Source organism: Gopherus evgoodei, chromosome 11, assembly GCF_007399415.2.
Source record: "Gopherus evgoodei ecotype Sinaloan lineage chromosome 11, rGopEvg1_v1.p, whole genome shotgun sequence".
Classification (NCBI taxonomy): domain Eukaryota; kingdom Metazoa; phylum Chordata; order Testudines; family Testudinidae; genus Gopherus; species Gopherus evgoodei.
This window is the reverse complement of record NC_044332.1, coordinates 2,247,724-2,263,226: the sequence shown is the minus strand read 5'-3', so window position 1 is coordinate 2,263,226 and position 15,503 is coordinate 2,247,724. Positions and strand designations below refer to the sequence as shown.

The 15,503-nt window shown below is 49.6% G+C and overlaps 2 protein-coding genes across 2 annotated transcripts in view; both read right to left on the bottom strand.

Moving 5' to 3' along the window:
• LOC115659902 (UDP-glucuronosyltransferase 1-1-like) overlaps nucleotides 1-15,503 on the bottom strand; it is a 94,377-nt gene that overhangs the window by 49,411 nt on the left and 29,463 nt on the right. The gene's annotated exons all lie outside the window — the stretch shown is intronic.
• LOC115659797 (UDP-glucuronosyltransferase 1-6-like) lies at nucleotides 5,713-7,327 on the bottom strand. The gene is made up of 2 exons (XM_030580480.1): nucleotides 6,464-7,327; nucleotides 5,713-5,766 (listed from the first exon to the last, which is right to left on the bottom strand). Exons 1-2 carry the CDS (start codon nucleotides 7,325-7,327, stop codon nucleotides 5,713-5,715), a joined length of 918 nt encoding a protein of 305 aa, XP_030436340.1.

The following is a 15,503-nucleotide window of genomic DNA, read 5'->3' as shown; positions in this document are numbered from 1 at the left end:
CCCTCAGAGGTCATGGCGCAGAGCTGGAAGTATAAAAACAGACCTGCAGAGCTCAGTAGGAGCCCAGCCACCGCCAGGACCAGATGTCTGCGGCCGCTGCCAGCTGGAGCTCACACCCGGCCAGCCGAGCCTGTCCCGCGCTCACTACCCCGAGGAGGATTGGCCGAGCCTGTCTCGCGCCCACTACCCCGAGGAGGACTGGCCGAGCCTGTCTCGCGCTCACTACCCCGAGGAGGACTGGCCGAGCCTGTCTCGCGCCCACTACCCCGAGGAGGATTGGCCGAGCCTGCCTCGCGCCCACTACCCCGAGGAGGACTGGCTGAGCCTGTCTCGCGCTCCCTACCCCGAGGAGGACTGGCTGAGCCTGTCTCGCGCTCCCTACCCCGAGGAGGACTGGCCGAGCCTGCCTCTTGCCCGCTACCCCGAGGAGGATTGGCCGAGCCTGCCTCTTGCCCGCTACCCTGAGGACCCGCTGAGCCCACCCTCGCACACTTACCCAGAGGAGCCGATGGTGTTTGAGACCGCCAGTGATGCTACGACGACTCAGGTACCCGACGAGGGGGAGAGTGGAAGTAGCCTGAGGGCAGCCGACCCCAGTCTGGCTGCAGCACTGCCAGGGCCAATGTCAGTGTGTTGTGGCCAGGATCCCCACTGACAGCAGTGAGTTTCCCTTCCTGCTGCCAGGGCCCCGGGCTGCGAGGCAGTGGAGTGGGAGGGTCTGCATCCCCCCCTGCCACCCAACTCCTGGGCAGCAGACTCCCCCTGTCCCTGGCCTGAGGAGGCCAAAGCCTATCATTATAGCTGCTCAGCCCTGCCTGAGGGCCTGAGCATACTGACGTAGTGTTTGTTCCCTCCCTGACCTAGGGCCGGCCTTAAGACTATTTGTAGCGAGGCGGTGGGATACCCCACAGCCCCGCTGAGGGACAAACCGCGGTTGAGCCGCACCATACATGATACCAGAAGTGGGGGACTCTGTCCAGAATGTGGGCACGAGTCCTTGAAGCCTGTGAGAAAGGGTCTAGGGGAGAGCGATCGCCCAGAGGAGATATGGATTTGGCCAAGCTCTTCACCTTCCTGACAGAGAGCCAGGAGCGACAGCAGGCGGTCCAGCAGCAGCAGCAGCAACAACAGGCCGCCCAGCTCCAGCAGCAACAACAGCTTGTCGAGCAGCTGGGAGTACAGCAGCAGCAGCTGATCCAGGACCTGATGGTACAGAACCAAGAGTTCCAGCAACAATGTCTGCAGCAGCTCGCGACGGCGCTGCCCCGGCCTCTGGACCTCCAGCTGGGAGGCACGGACGGGACCCCTTGGCTAACCCCGCCCGTAAGACTGACTAAGATGGGCCCACTGGATGACCCCGAGGCCTTTTTGGTGACTTTCGAAAGGGTGGTTCAGGTTGCCGGGTGGGCCCCTGACCAGTGGGCCACCTTCCTGGCCCCATATTTGACAGGGACGGCTCAAACAGCGTACCAGGGTTTATCCACGGAGTATGCCAGGGACTATACCCAAGTAAAGGCGGCGATTTTGGAGGCCTTAAACATCAGCCCAGAAACCTTCAGGGAGCGGTTCCGGAGTCTAGTCTACAACGCAGGTGCCTGCCCCTGGTTGGTGGCTCAGGAGCTGAGAGACCTATGTAAGCGGTGGCTACAGCCTGACAGGCGGAGCCCCGAGTAGCTCATGGAACAAATTGTTTTGGAGCAGTTCCTCCACATCCTCCTGTCACGGGGCAGGGCTTGGGTCCTTCGTCACCGGCCCCCGACGGTAGCGGCCGCCGTCACCCTCATGGAGAACTTCCTTGCGTTGGAAACCCCAGTCGGGCCGGGTGTGCTGGGTCACCCTGCAGGGCTCGAGCACCCCAACCTCGAAAGACGGGTGAGCACCCGGGTCGAACCACGGACTCCCTCGCGGAGTCAGGAACCCTGGTCTAGGTGTCCCAAGGGTCCCCTTCGACCAACCTCTACAGGCCCTGAGACCGGGACTGGCCGCGCCCCGCAGAGTCTCGCTACAAGCCACAAGGGCGGTTCGACCTGACCCAGACGATCTGAAATTGGGCCCTGTTTCGCCTGTGGGAAGCATGGGCACCTCCAATGGGACTGCACGGAGATGGATTGCAGCTTTGGACACATCTGCGCTGGCAAAAGCAGTTCCCGACTTCTGCAGGCTGCCAAAGTTACCGTGCCCGTAGTTGTCAGGGACTGCCAGACGCGGGCCCTGGTTGACTCTGGCTGTGGGAAGACACTAGTCCGCCAAAACCTCAGCTTCCGCAAAGATCCCCGCCTGAGAACTATCTGGTTACAGTGTATTCATGGCGACGTTCGACCTTACGCTAGCGCCCGAGTTCCCCTTACCGTGGATAGGGTCAGGCTAACCATCATGGTCGGCATGGCCCCACGACTCACCTACCCTGTGGTCTTGGGGCAGGACTGGCCAGAGTTTCCAGGCATTCTGAGGGCCCACACGCAGGAAAGCCCGGAGGTCACCCCTGCCTTGGAAGGGGACTGCCTCCGAGGATCCGACAGAGGAGGCTGAAGAGGCAGGGCCTGAGACCCAGGATGGCGCGCCGGAGGACCTCCTGCCGATGCCCACTGATGACCCCATGATCGACACAGATTTCTGCCGGGATCAGAGGGAGGACCCCACCCTGGGCTGGGCATATGACCTGCTCGTGGCGGTCAACGGCGCCCTGATTGATCCAGTCTGGGTGAAGAGCTGGCCCCATTTCAAGCTACGTCGCGACCGCCTCTGTCATAAACAGATAGTTAAGAGTTAATGTCTCTTTTACCTGTAAAGGGTTAAGAAGCTCAGTAAACCTGGCTGACACTTGACCAGAGGACCAATAGGGGGACAAGACACTTTCAAATCTTGGTGGAGGGAAGTCTTTTGTTTGTGCTCTTTGTTTTGGGGGTTGTTCGCTCTTGGGACTAAGAGGGACCAGACGTCAATCCAGGCTGTCCAAATCTTTCTGAATCAGTCTCTCATGTTTCAAACTTGTAAGTAATAGCCAGGCAAGGCGGGTTAGTCTTATTTTTGTTTTCTCAACTTGTAAATGTTCCTTTTTTGCTGAGAGGATTTTACCTCTGTGTGCTGTAACTTTGAACTTAAGGCTAGAGGGGGTTCCTCTGGGCTATATGAATCTGATTACCCTGTAAAGTATTTTCCATCCTGATTTTAGAGAGATGATTTTTACTTTTCTTTCTTTAATTAAAAGCTTTCTTTTTAAGAACCTGACTGATTTTTCCTTGTTTTAAGATCCAAGGGGGTTGGATCTGGACTCACCAGGGATTGGTGGGGGGAAAGGAGAGGGGATGGTTAATTTCTCCTGGTTTTAAGATCCAAGGTATTTGGATCTGTGTTCACCAAGGAATTGGTGAAGTCCCTCAAGGCAACCCAGGGAGGGGAAAGTTTTGGGGGGACAGAGATTGCTCCAGACACTGGAATTCTGGATGGTGGCAGTGTATCAGATCTAAGCTAGTAATTAAGCTTAGAAGTGTCCATACAGGTCCCCACATCTGTACCCTAAAGTTCAGAGTGGGGAAGGAACTTTGACAGCCTCTATCGGGTAGATCAAGATTCCCGCACCGGGGAGGTCCAGACCCAACTGTTGGCGCCTTGGTGCCACCGACGAGTGGTAATGAGGCTTGCCCACAAGGTCCCAGTGGCCGGGTACTTAGGCCAGGAAAAGACCCTCGCCCGGATTCTGTCCCTGTTTTTCTGGCCTGGGGTGCACCAGGAGGTGCGGAACTATTGTAACTCCTGTCCAGAGTGCCAGCTGACCGCTCCCTCACGGATGGCCCCAGCCCCACTAATACCCATGCCCATCGTAGAGACGACATTTGAGCGGGTGGCGATGGACTTGGTGGGACCCCTCCAGAGAAGCTAGGCCGGGTTTCTTTACATCCTTGTCATTGTGGACTATGCCACCTGCTTCCCCGAGGCTGTCCCACTCTGGAGCATCACGGCGAGGACCATTGCTGATGAACTGGTCAAAGTCTTTGTCCGAGTGGGCCTACCCCGGGAAATCCTTACTGACCAGGGTACCAATTTTATCTCCCGATTGCTGCGGCAGGTCTGTGAACTCCTCGGGATTAAGCAGCTTCGCACCTCAGTGTACCACCCACAAACCGATGGCCTGGTGGAGCGGTTCAACTGCACCCTGAAAGACATGCTGCGCAAGTTCTCTCCCGAGGACCTGCGCTGATGGGACCAACTGATCCCACCGTTGCTCCTGGCCATCTGGGAGGTACCCCAAGCCTCCACCAAATTCTCCCCTTTCGAGTTGTTGTATGGCCGGCGTTCGAGGGGGCTCCTGGACCTCATGAGAGAGACCCAAAGACTGCCTCTGCCACGAACCTGTCCTGTACAGTCCTGATTTTTCCCGAGGATTCGTCCTCCAGACCGATGTCTCGGAAGTGGGATTAGGAGTGGTCCTGTTCCAGGAAGTGGACAGTGAGGAACATCCCGTTATATATCTCAGCCGGAAATTATTTCCGCGAGAACGGCACTACGCTGTGATACAGAAGGAGGCCTTGGCCATAAAGTGGGCCTGTGATTCCCTGTGGTATTAGCTTCTGGGGGCCCCCTTCATACTTGTCACCGACCACGCCATGCTTTGCTGGCTAGCCCAAATGAAAAATAATAATATGCGGCTCATGCGGTGGTATCTGGCACTACAGCCATATGCTTTTACCGTCTGCCACCGGGCCAGTAAGGACCATGCTAATGCGGACTTCTTGTTTCGCCTGGGGGAAGTGGATGGGTCTGACCCCGACGGACGGGAGCCAGCCCTGGGGGGAGTGTAGCGAGGCAGCGGGATACCCTACAGCCTTGCTGAGGGACAAACCTCCCCCAACACCGCTGTGGGCAGAGCCGCTGGGTCCTGCGCCCGCCCCTCAGAGGTCACGGTGCAGAGCTGGAAGTATAAAACCTGACCTGCAGAGCTCAGCAGGAGCCCAGCCACTGCCGGGACCAGACGTCTGCGGCTGCTGCCAGCCGGAGCTCACACCCGGCCAGTCGAGCCTGCCCCGCACGCGCTACCCCAAGGATGACTGGCCGAGCCTGCCTCGCGCCCGCTACTCTGAGGACGACTGGCCGAGCCTGCCTCGTGCCAGCCACCCCGAGGAGCCGCTGAGCCGACCCTCACACACTTACCCAGAGGAGTTGATGGTGTTTGAGACCGCCAGTGACGCTACGACGACTCAGGTACCCGACGAGGGGGAGAGTGGAAGTAGCCTGGGGGCAGCCAACCCCAGTCTGGCTGCAGCACTGCCAGAGCCAATGTCAGTGTGTTGTGGCCAGGATCCCCACTGACAGCAGCGGGTTTCCCTTCCTGCTGCTAGGGCCTCGGGCTGGGATGCAGTGGAGTGGGAGGGTCTGCATCCCCCCTGCCACCCAACTCCTGGGCAGCAGACTCCCCCTGTCCCTGGCCTGAGAAGGCCAAAGCCTATTGTTATTGCTGCTCAGGCCTGCCTGAGGGCCTGAGCATACTGACACAGTGTTTCTTGCCCCGCCCTGACCTAGGGCCGAGCTTAAGACTATTTGTAGCGAGGCGGTGGGATACCCCACAGCCCCGCTGAGGGACAAACCGCGGCTGAGCCGTGCCACAGTGATCAACAGAGACAGAAAGCAGCTGAGAGCTCAAGGAGATTAAGGATGAGGTGAAAGCCCAGGGATCTGGCATGGAAGAGGCCACTGGAGACTTTGGAGAGAGCGGTTTCAGTGCAGTGGTTGGAGAGTATTTAAGTTAAACTGGAAGAAAGGAACTTCATCCTGTGAACGAAAGAAAGGTGGTGGGGTGACAGCTGAGGAGGGAGATGGATTCAAGGGGGGTTTCTTATGACGGGGCGGACCAAAGCAAATCTACATTGTGAGGGAAAGGAACTGGAGCAGAGTGAGAGGTTGAGGAGGAGGAGAAGGGATAACAATGGTACAAGTTTGATCAGGAGCTGGAGGAAATGGTCTCACTGGGGCAGCTGGAAGGGCTGACCCACCACTCCTGCCAACACAACATTCCAGATGGCTGTGGACTCTCACTTTCTTTGAGTATGTTCCTTTTTTGAAAGTTGTAAATATCAGTTACAAAGTCTAGTTTAATTTACAACAGAGAAAATCTCTGGCCAGTTAGTGTCAATGGCCTGTCTCCAGACTTACACTGCTACACAACAGCGGACTTTGGCTCACCTACTTTTCAGCAAAGCCTGCATTTTGTTTGGTAATATTGCTTAGACTTTTAATTTATGTTAAGGCAATACAGTTTTTCACTAGCAACAGAAAATCATTTGAAATCTGATTCACACTCAATGCAGGCAGCATCCTATTTTGTATTTTGTGTGGAGAGCCTGGGAGGAGGGTGTGTAAATTAGGGATATTACAATGAGGTATAATGCTCATTGCTCATCTACAGCATTTTCCACAGAAAAAATATCAAAATGAAAGTGCAAACACAAAACAGAATCACTGGACATACCTGAGATAGGTTCTTCCCCTCCTCACAGTTTATGCCTCCGATGAAGACCATGTTGGGCATCACTGGTTTGGGATACTCAAATACAAAGTCGTATCTCAGTAGCCATATGGAGCCATTTCTGTAAAGTGTTGGTAAGTGCACATCTCTCTGGAGAAACTTTGAAGCAATGTCTTGGTATTTGGTATACAAATCCTTAAACAGTGGTGTCTCTAAAGTGCTAACAAATAGGTTCAGCACTCGCTGGGAAAAAGTCATGTGGTCTGTGTGTTTAGTGTAGCATCTTGGGACATAGGAAACAGGGTTTGGAGATTTACAGATTGCATGCTCTAAACTGCATGGAAAACCACGAAAGAAGTACACGGAAGGGATGGACAGATATTCTGCCAGGATCACCCCACATGGCAATGCTGGGTCTGTGAAGAGTGCATCAAATTTATTCTCTTCCAAGTATTGTATGATTTCTCTGTTCTGCAGCAGGCTGTCACAGTTGTCAAAAAACATGTTAATGACGTACATGTTATTCCGGTATTCTGCAAGGATAGTGTAGGGAAAGGAGACCTCACGAAAGAGACTGTTAGCGAATTTACTAAAACTCTGGTCAAGATCTTCCTGGGTGTAAGGCACAGCGTATATTTTCCTTGTGTAATGCTCTGATTCTCTGAAGAGCAAATTAACTTCTGGAGCAAGCACTACTATTTCATGCCCTTTCTCACTGAGCTTCTCCACTACTGCACGCATGCTGAGCCAGTGACTTCCATCCTGAGGGATCACCAACAGCCGCCCACCTTCCACAAACCCCGAGGAGAGTAACAAAAGAAAAATCCCTGCAGCAAACAAGTAAAAAGTGGGAAGCAATGGAGCCATCTCAAAGCTGGAAGATGTTTTGACTCTACAGATGTTGCAAACTACTTTTTATAGTTGAACTAACACTACCCAGAGTTTATGTTGCTTGCAACCTTATTTGGACTCATCTATTTTTACTGCCTCACATACTGACTTGGCAGAAGAAAACCTTTGCTCCTCTAATGGACAAATTCTACCCTTGGATTTGCAAAGCACCATTCCCATTCAAGGAACATATCTTTGTTTTACTCATTAACTTAACGTTAATATTTGCACATTGAATTGCAATAGCCACCTCTCCCCTACTCCAAGTCTATGCCAGTCAATCTGAGTCAGCACATTTTATCTCCCAGAGGCATCTTTATTATTACAGGTCATTCACATCCTAAATCAACAAAAGTAATGAACATAAAAACATAAGAATGGCCATAACTGGGTCTGACCACTGGTCCATCTAGGCCAATATCCTGTCTTCCGACAGTGGCCAATGCTAGATGCTTCAAAGGAAATAAAGAGAACAGGGCAAGCATCGAGTGACCCATTCCCTGTTGTCCAGTCCCAACTTCTGGCAGTCAGAGGCTAGGGACACTTCACAGCATGGTTTTGCATTCCTGCCCATCCTGGCTAGCTGCCATTGATGGACCTATCCTACATCAACTTATCAAATTCTTTTTTGAACCCAGTTATAATTTTGGCCTACACAGCATCCTCTGGCTACAGGTTCCAGAGGTTGACTGTGCGCTGTATGAAGAAGCACTTCCTTTTGTTTGTTTTAAACCTGCTGCCTATTAATTTCATTGGGTGACCCCCTGATTCTTGTGCTATGTCAAGGGCTAAATAATATTTTTTTATTCATTTTCTCCACACCATTCTTGATTTTAAAGACCTCTATCATATCCCCCATTAGCTGTCTATTTTCCTAGCTGAAAAGTCCCAGTCTTTTTAATCTTTCCTCATATGGCAGCCTTTCCATACCCTTAATCATTTTGTTGTCCTTCTCTGTACCTTTTTCATTTCTTTTTTGAGAAATGGCAACCAGATCTGCACACTGTATTCAAGGTGTGGCTGTACCATGGATTTATATAGTGGCATTATGATATTTACTCATATTATATATCCCTTTCCTAATGGTTCGTAATGTTGCTTTAGCTTTTTTGACTGCCGCTGCACGTTGAGTGAATGTTTTTGGAGAACTATCCACAATGACTCCAAGATTTCTTTCTTGAGTGGTAAAGGCTAATTTAGATCCCATCATCTTGTATGTATAGTTGGGATTATATTTTCCAATGTGCATTACTTTGCACTTAACACTGAATTTCATCTGCCATTTTGTTGCCCAGTCACTCAGTTTTGTGAGATCCCTTTGTAACTCTTCACAGTCTGCTTTGGACTTAACTATCTTGAATAATTTTGTGTCGTCTGCAAATTTTGCCACCTCACTGTTTACCCCCTTTTCCAGATCATTTAGGAATAGGTTTAACAGCACTGGTCCCAGCACAGATCTCTGGAGGACACCACTATTTACCTCTGTCCATTCTGAAAACTGACCGTTTATTCCTACCTTTTGTTTCCTGTCTTTTAACCAATTACCAATCCATGAGGAGACCTTCATGGTTAGTCCACAACTGTTTACTTTCCTTAAATGTCTTTGGTGAGGGAGCTTTCTGAATGTCCAAGTACACTGGATCACCCTTGTCCATATGTTTGTTGATCCCTTCAAAGAACTAGATTGAGGCTAATATCCCTTTACAAAAGCCATGTTGACTCTTCCCCAACATATTTTGCTGAGCTATGTGCCTGAGAATTCTGTTCTTTACTATAATTTCAACTAATTTACTTGGAACTGAATTTAATTTTACCAGCCTGCAATTGCCGGGGTCACCTTTAGAGCCTTTTTTAAAAATTGGCATCACATTAGCTATCCTCCAGTCATCTTGTACAGAAGCTGATTTAAGTGATAGGCTACATACTACAGTTAGTAGTTCTTCAGTTTCATATTTGGAGTTTCTTCAGAACTCTTGGGTGAACGCCATCTGGTCCTGGTGACTTATTACTGTTTAATTTATCAATTTGTTCCAAAACCTCTTCTATTGACACCTCAATCTGGGACAGTTCCTCAGATGTGTCACCTAACAAGAATAGCTCTGATGTTGGAATCTCCCTCACATCCTCTGCAGTGAAACCGATGCAAAGAATTCATTTAGCTTCTCTGCAATGACTTTGTCTTCCTTGAGTGCTCTCAATTGTCCAGTGGCCCGACTGATTGATTGGCAGACTTCCTGCTTCTGATATACTTAAATTTGTATTATTATTATTATTTATTATTATTTTATTAGCTTTTTAGTTTTTGAGTCTTGTGCTAGTTGCTCTTCAAATTCTTTTTTGGCCTGCCTAATTATACTTTTATACTTGACTTTCCAGAGTTGTTTCCAGCTGTTTAATGGTCCATGGACATCCTTCAGTTTAAAAAAACTTATGGTAACATGGTTGTTTCAGTCCAGGGCTTCAGGCAAGAGCCATTCCTCTACCTGTGATGTCAAGCACATTCCAAACTCTGTATTATAAAGAGTGGGCAAGGTATTGCCTGGACTATAACCCTTTTGCACTGGCAGAGCAGTACATTAGGGTTGTGAAGTTGTCCTGTCTAAGTAGCTGGGAATTTCCTTTACATATGTATAAAATACAATAGGAAAGTGCGGGGAGGAAGCTACTTTTCATAGCTTTTTTTATTATGGAAGCAAAATCCCATGTGATGTAAAACAAGGCTCATGTCACACTATTGCTGGGGCATGCTGGAAGCATGGCCTTTGCCCCAACCCCTCTCCCAAAGTGCACTGAGAAGAGCTCTAGCACATCTGAGTCCCTGGCCCAGTGCTGTGTTTTGAGGAGCACTCAATGGAATAGAAAGGATACTCTTCGTCCCATAATGATCCAGCATTTTAAATTTACTAGCACAAGCCAGAAACAGATCAGACAAGAAGGAAATTCTAATGAACACTTCTGTATCTCTTCAGACAACAGGCAAGCGTTAGAACCTTTCAAGATTTGCTGATGACACTTTTCATCAGTCAGTAGAGAAATGCAGTGTTCAGCACACACAAAGTGACCCTACACAATTGACCTTTCCATGAGTAAATAGATTGCATAAGTTGTTCCCTGGCTGTGGAGTACAAGGAAGAGTGACTTTGCAATTCATAGTAAGCCAGCCAGGCATATGCTTCATATGTAGTTCTCCCTTGGGGTGACCAGATAGCAAGTGTAAAAAATTGGGACACTTTTCTTTTTGGTGCTGGGGCTGGGGGAGGGGAATAATTCCCTGTACAAGGCAAAGCCTCTAATATTGGGACCTTTGATCACCCTAGGCCCAGGACTTCCTAACACAGCTCAGTTGACTCAAGTCCCACTAACCCTGCACTTAAACTGTGGTGCAGACTCACCCAAAGTGGCCACTGACTCTGCCACCTGGCTTTATAACTACCCCCACCCCTGCTGAGGGAGATAGTTGGGGGGGCACATGGGAATTTGCCCCACATTGAGGCACCACCCACCACTACCTCCAACCGTTGCAGGCTGCAATCCTCAGACAAACATCCTCGTTGGGTCACAGCTGCTAGCGGGCAGCCCATGCACCGCAGGGAGCTGTCTGTAAGGTGAGTGGGGAGCAGAGCTATGTGGTCTGCGGGGTGCGGCAGTGCCGGGGCCCTCTCCAGCCACCCAGAGCCAAGCGGCAGCAGCTCCCTGAATGGCACAGCGCCGCTGCTTCAGAGTGGGCTTCTCCCCTAGCTTGCAGCCACGCCAGTTCACTGCGCTTCCCGGGATGGCGGGAGCCTGGGGTGGCTCTCTCCGGCACTCTGCGCCACGCACGGGGCCCCAACCCTAAGAGCCAGAGGGACCTGCTGGGGGGTGAGGTGGGGAATCTCGGCAGTGCTTACCTGGGGCGGCTCCCAGGAAGCATCCAGCAGGTCTCTCTGGCTCCTACGGTCGGGTCGGGTCTGGTGGATGGGGTGGGGTGGGGGACAGAGGGCTCTCTGCCTGCTGCCAGTGCTTGCAAGCCCCGCCCCCTGCAGCTCTGATTGGGCAGGAGGGAACTGGTGCAGCATGCAGAGACCCCCGCCGCCTCTGTGCCTAGGGGCCGCCAGCACTGCAGGTTCCTGCTGGCCGGTAGGCCCGCCGTCAGGAGCTGCCCCAGGAAGCACCACCATGCCAGCCCCAGGACTTTGGCGGTGACTCATGGGGAGCAGTCCCCGATATCAGGACAAAGGGCGTCCCATCTGATGTGCGGTCAGGACTTGGGACAAATGTGTTAAAATCAGGACTGTCCCAATAATATCGGGACATCTGGTCACCTTATATCCCCCTTAACACTCAGTCTTGGTTGGTTTTCCTAGTGCAAAACTTATAAGGCTTTCTCCTGACATTGCTTTTAGATACTGCAGTTGTAAATGAGGAGTTCTGTAAATGAAATGGTGGCAAGATATGATGCAAAGGTAAATATCTTTTTCATACTGTTCCAAGGTCTGTCTTTTAAACGAGATTTCCCATCACATACAGATTCTCAGTGCAAAAATTTCCAAGATAGACAAAAGAACACAACAGGAGTTAACTCACATTAAGAAGGTACAGTAAGAATCGGAGAAATTACCAGAATTGGAGAAATGAAGAGAGCTGGGAAGAAGGCTCCAGAAAGAACAGAGAAATGCAGAGATGGCCCCAAATTTGAATGCTGCTCTTCCAGAACCCTGAGAAAGTTGTGATTCAGATGCAAGTCCACCCTGTAAACCTGCAACTCTTAGCCACTTCTGGAAAAAATATCACCTATTTATGCAGAAAATATTCAAGAGGGATAGAGGAGGAGCTATTTGGAATTATGGGCAATTATTCAGCAGTTTTAATAAAGAGGAGACCAAACTCAGTGCACTGGGAAGAGACTGCTTTCCCCCTCTTTTGATGGAAATGGATCTATATTTTTAGATTGGATAAGAAATAGGGGAACTTTGCTCTTTCCCCTGAGCCAGAAAGTTAAGGTACAAAGTACTCACATCAAGACTTTATAGAATGTAAAGAATAAACAGGCTGCCAAAGGCAGATTATCCTTTCAGCTTTCCCTTGGCATTTGGAATACCACAGCTGGCCTGGGACTCTCAAACGCAAAGTGCTGTCTCCACAAGCACACAAAGCAGAGCCATACAGCTCCACCTTGTTTACATCACGTCAGAAGGTGCCATTTGTTCGAACTTTACCTAAGTCCTTAAAAAGGAACTGTTCTTCAGTGCAGACTAACAAATTCAGCACGTAGGTTCAGTAGGTAGATACTATGTTGGATGTATGGCTGGTGTGTCATCTCAGCACATCAAGGGCACAGTGAGTTTCTGTTTAGTAGAACAGAGAGGAGGGCTGTCTGGGAGATTGGTTAAGACCCTGGTGTAGATTAAATGAGACTCGAAGCTTAAAGGCAAAAAAGAATCTGGCGCAGGGTTGAATATACACTTACTATGCTTCATACCACAGGGATACCTACAAATGAAATACAAGGCAGGAACTGCAAAAATCACCCTACAAAGCAATGCTGCATCTACGCAAAGCCCTTCAAATTTACTCTCTGAAAGGTGAGTAGCAGTCTGGTTCCGTAAAAGGCTGTTACCATCTTCAAAAATAACAGTGGGCAAGAGCCTCTCCTGCAGACAAGTTGTGTTGGGTGGGGTCCTGTAGAGTGAGGAGGAGCTACTGTAAGGGTATGACTGACTGCAATGATTGGGTGTGATTGCATTTAGAGCCGGTGCTAGGCATAAGCAGATGAAGCCTATGTTTACACTACAGCCCATCACTTATGTCACTCAGGTGCATGAGTGACATAAGTTACACCAACATAAGCAATCATAGAATCATAGAATCATAGAATATCAGGGTTGGAAAGGACCTCAGGAGGTCATCTAGTCCAACCACCTGCTCAGAGCAGGACCAATCCCCAACTAAATCATCCCAGCCAGGGCTTTGTCATGCCTGACCTTAAAAACCTCTAAGAAAGGAGATTCCATCACCTCCCTAGGTAACCCATTCCAGTGCTTCATCACTCTCTGAGTGAAAAAGTTTTTCCTAATATCCAACCTAAACCTCCCCCACTGCAACTTGAGACCATTACTCCTTGTTCTGTCACATGCCACCACTGAGAACAGTCTAGATCCATCCTCTTTGGAACCCCCTTTCAGGTAACTGAAAGCAGCTATCAAATCCCCCTTCATTCTTCTCTTCTGCAGACAAATAATCTCAGTTCCCTCAGCCTCTCCTCATAAGTCATGTGCTTCAGCCCCCAATAATTTTTGTTGCCCTCAACTTCTGGAACTCTTTGCCAGAGGATGTTGAAGGCCAAGACTATAACAGAGTTCAAAAAAGAACTTGATAAATTCATGGAGGATAGGCCTGTGACACTGCACCCCATATTCTTCATAGTGATATTAGTATGATAAATTATCATAATTATGATGTATTTTATGCAGCTAAGGCATGTGAGGTATCATTTGAAAGGCTATGGTTTGCTGAATATGATTATCAAATTTGTATGCATGTATCATTTTTGTATCCAAAATTATGAATATTGACTATGTATCTATTTAACATGTAGCAATTCCTGGGCAATGCCCACTAGGCAAAATGTTCTTATTCTAGATGGCTGGGTGGGAAGGGCATATTTAGGTTAATGAACCATTAGGAAGAAACAATAGGTCTTAGGAGAAGCTCATCTCCCACCTGGCAAGCCTTCCTGTGAATGCACCAAACAGCCAGTGGAGGATGGCTGCTGTAACTTTACAGGGACATGTGATCCAGGTCAGCTGGTGCTGGACTCCATCTTGGGATGTCAGTATTTTTCCACTGACTGGCATGGGAACTAAGCTTTGAAACAAAGGGTTCCCGCCATATGGAAAAGCTATATAAGGCAGAGGAGTGACATCATCTGGGTTTTTCACTGACTCCCGACCCAGAAAGACTCCTGGAAACACCTAAGGAACAAAGAATGAACTGCAGGAAGTGCTGGACCCCAGCTAAAGGGATTTTTAGCCTGTGAATGGAATACCTGGGGATTCCAAGCTATAAGCAAGTACAGTTTGCCCCTTAAGAATCTGCAGCCCACCTGTATCATCACTTAGGGAGAGAATCTGCTATTCATATCCAATCTATTTAGTATATGAAGCTTAGTTTGCATTTTTTGTTTATTTGCTAGGTAATCTGCTTTGATCTGTTTGCTATCCCTTATAATCATTTACAATCTATCTTTTGTAGTTAAAACACTTGTTTTTGCTCTGTCTAAACCAGGGTGTGGAAATAAAAACTTGAGACAGAAAGCTGTTGCATATTCCTCTCCACACTGGAGGATGAATTTTCTGAGCTTACGCTGTGCAATTCCTTGTGCAGTGCAAGATGGTATAATTTTGGGTTTACTCTCCAGAGGGGATGCATGCCTTAGGAACTGGGAGGTGCCCTAGCTGAAGCCTTCCCATCCAGAGGCTGGTCAATGGCTCTGCCTGTATGTAACTGCAGCTGGGTGTGTCCCTACCTGTATGTATGCTGGTGAAAGTGCAGGCTAGAGTAGGCTTTGCAGCTTGTCACAGCAGTACAGTGTAAAAGGAAGCCTAGTTTGGTGGGTCAGGGGACTGAGTGGTATCCCAGTTCCAGGTGGCACCCAGGGTGGGGAGGGATGACCCATCACAAGGCCCATCAATGGCTATTAGCCAGGATGGGCAGGGATGGTGTCCTTAGCTTCAGTTTGCCAGAGGCTGGGAATGGGCGATGGGATAGATCACTTGATTTCCTGTTCTGTTCATTCCCTCTGGGGCACCTGGCACTGGCCACTGTTAGAAGACAGGATACTGGGCTAGATGGACCATTGGTCTGACCCAGTGTGGCCGTTCTTATGAGAAGCTCTCCCATCAACATAGCTTCTGCCACTCGCAGAGGTGGTTTTATTAAGCTGAGAGGAGAGCTCTCTCTTGTCAGCATAGAGCATCTTCACCAGATGCACTGCAGTGGTGTGTCCATATTGGTTCAGCTGAGCCACTGCAGTGCTGTATGTGTAGTCATGCCTTAAGCAATTACTTAGGGCCCCAAGCAGTTCAAGGGGCCCCCTATTTACTTTTTATTATGTGTTATGTGTGTGTGTAGGGGACGGGGCCCCAAAATATTCCTGCTTAGGGCCCCCAATGGA

What these genes read in the sequence shown, in the direction of transcription:
- LOC115659797 (XM_030580480.1), bottom strand. Translation starts at nt 7,327, where the DNA reads ATGGCTCCATTGCTTCCCACTTTTTACTTGTTTGCTGCAGGGATTTTT. An exon ending in AGGGGAAGAACCTATCTCAG is followed by an intron (nt 5,767 to 6,463) that starts GTATGTCCAGTG and finishes TTTCGTTCACAG; the next exon opens with GATGAAGTTCCTTTCTTCCA.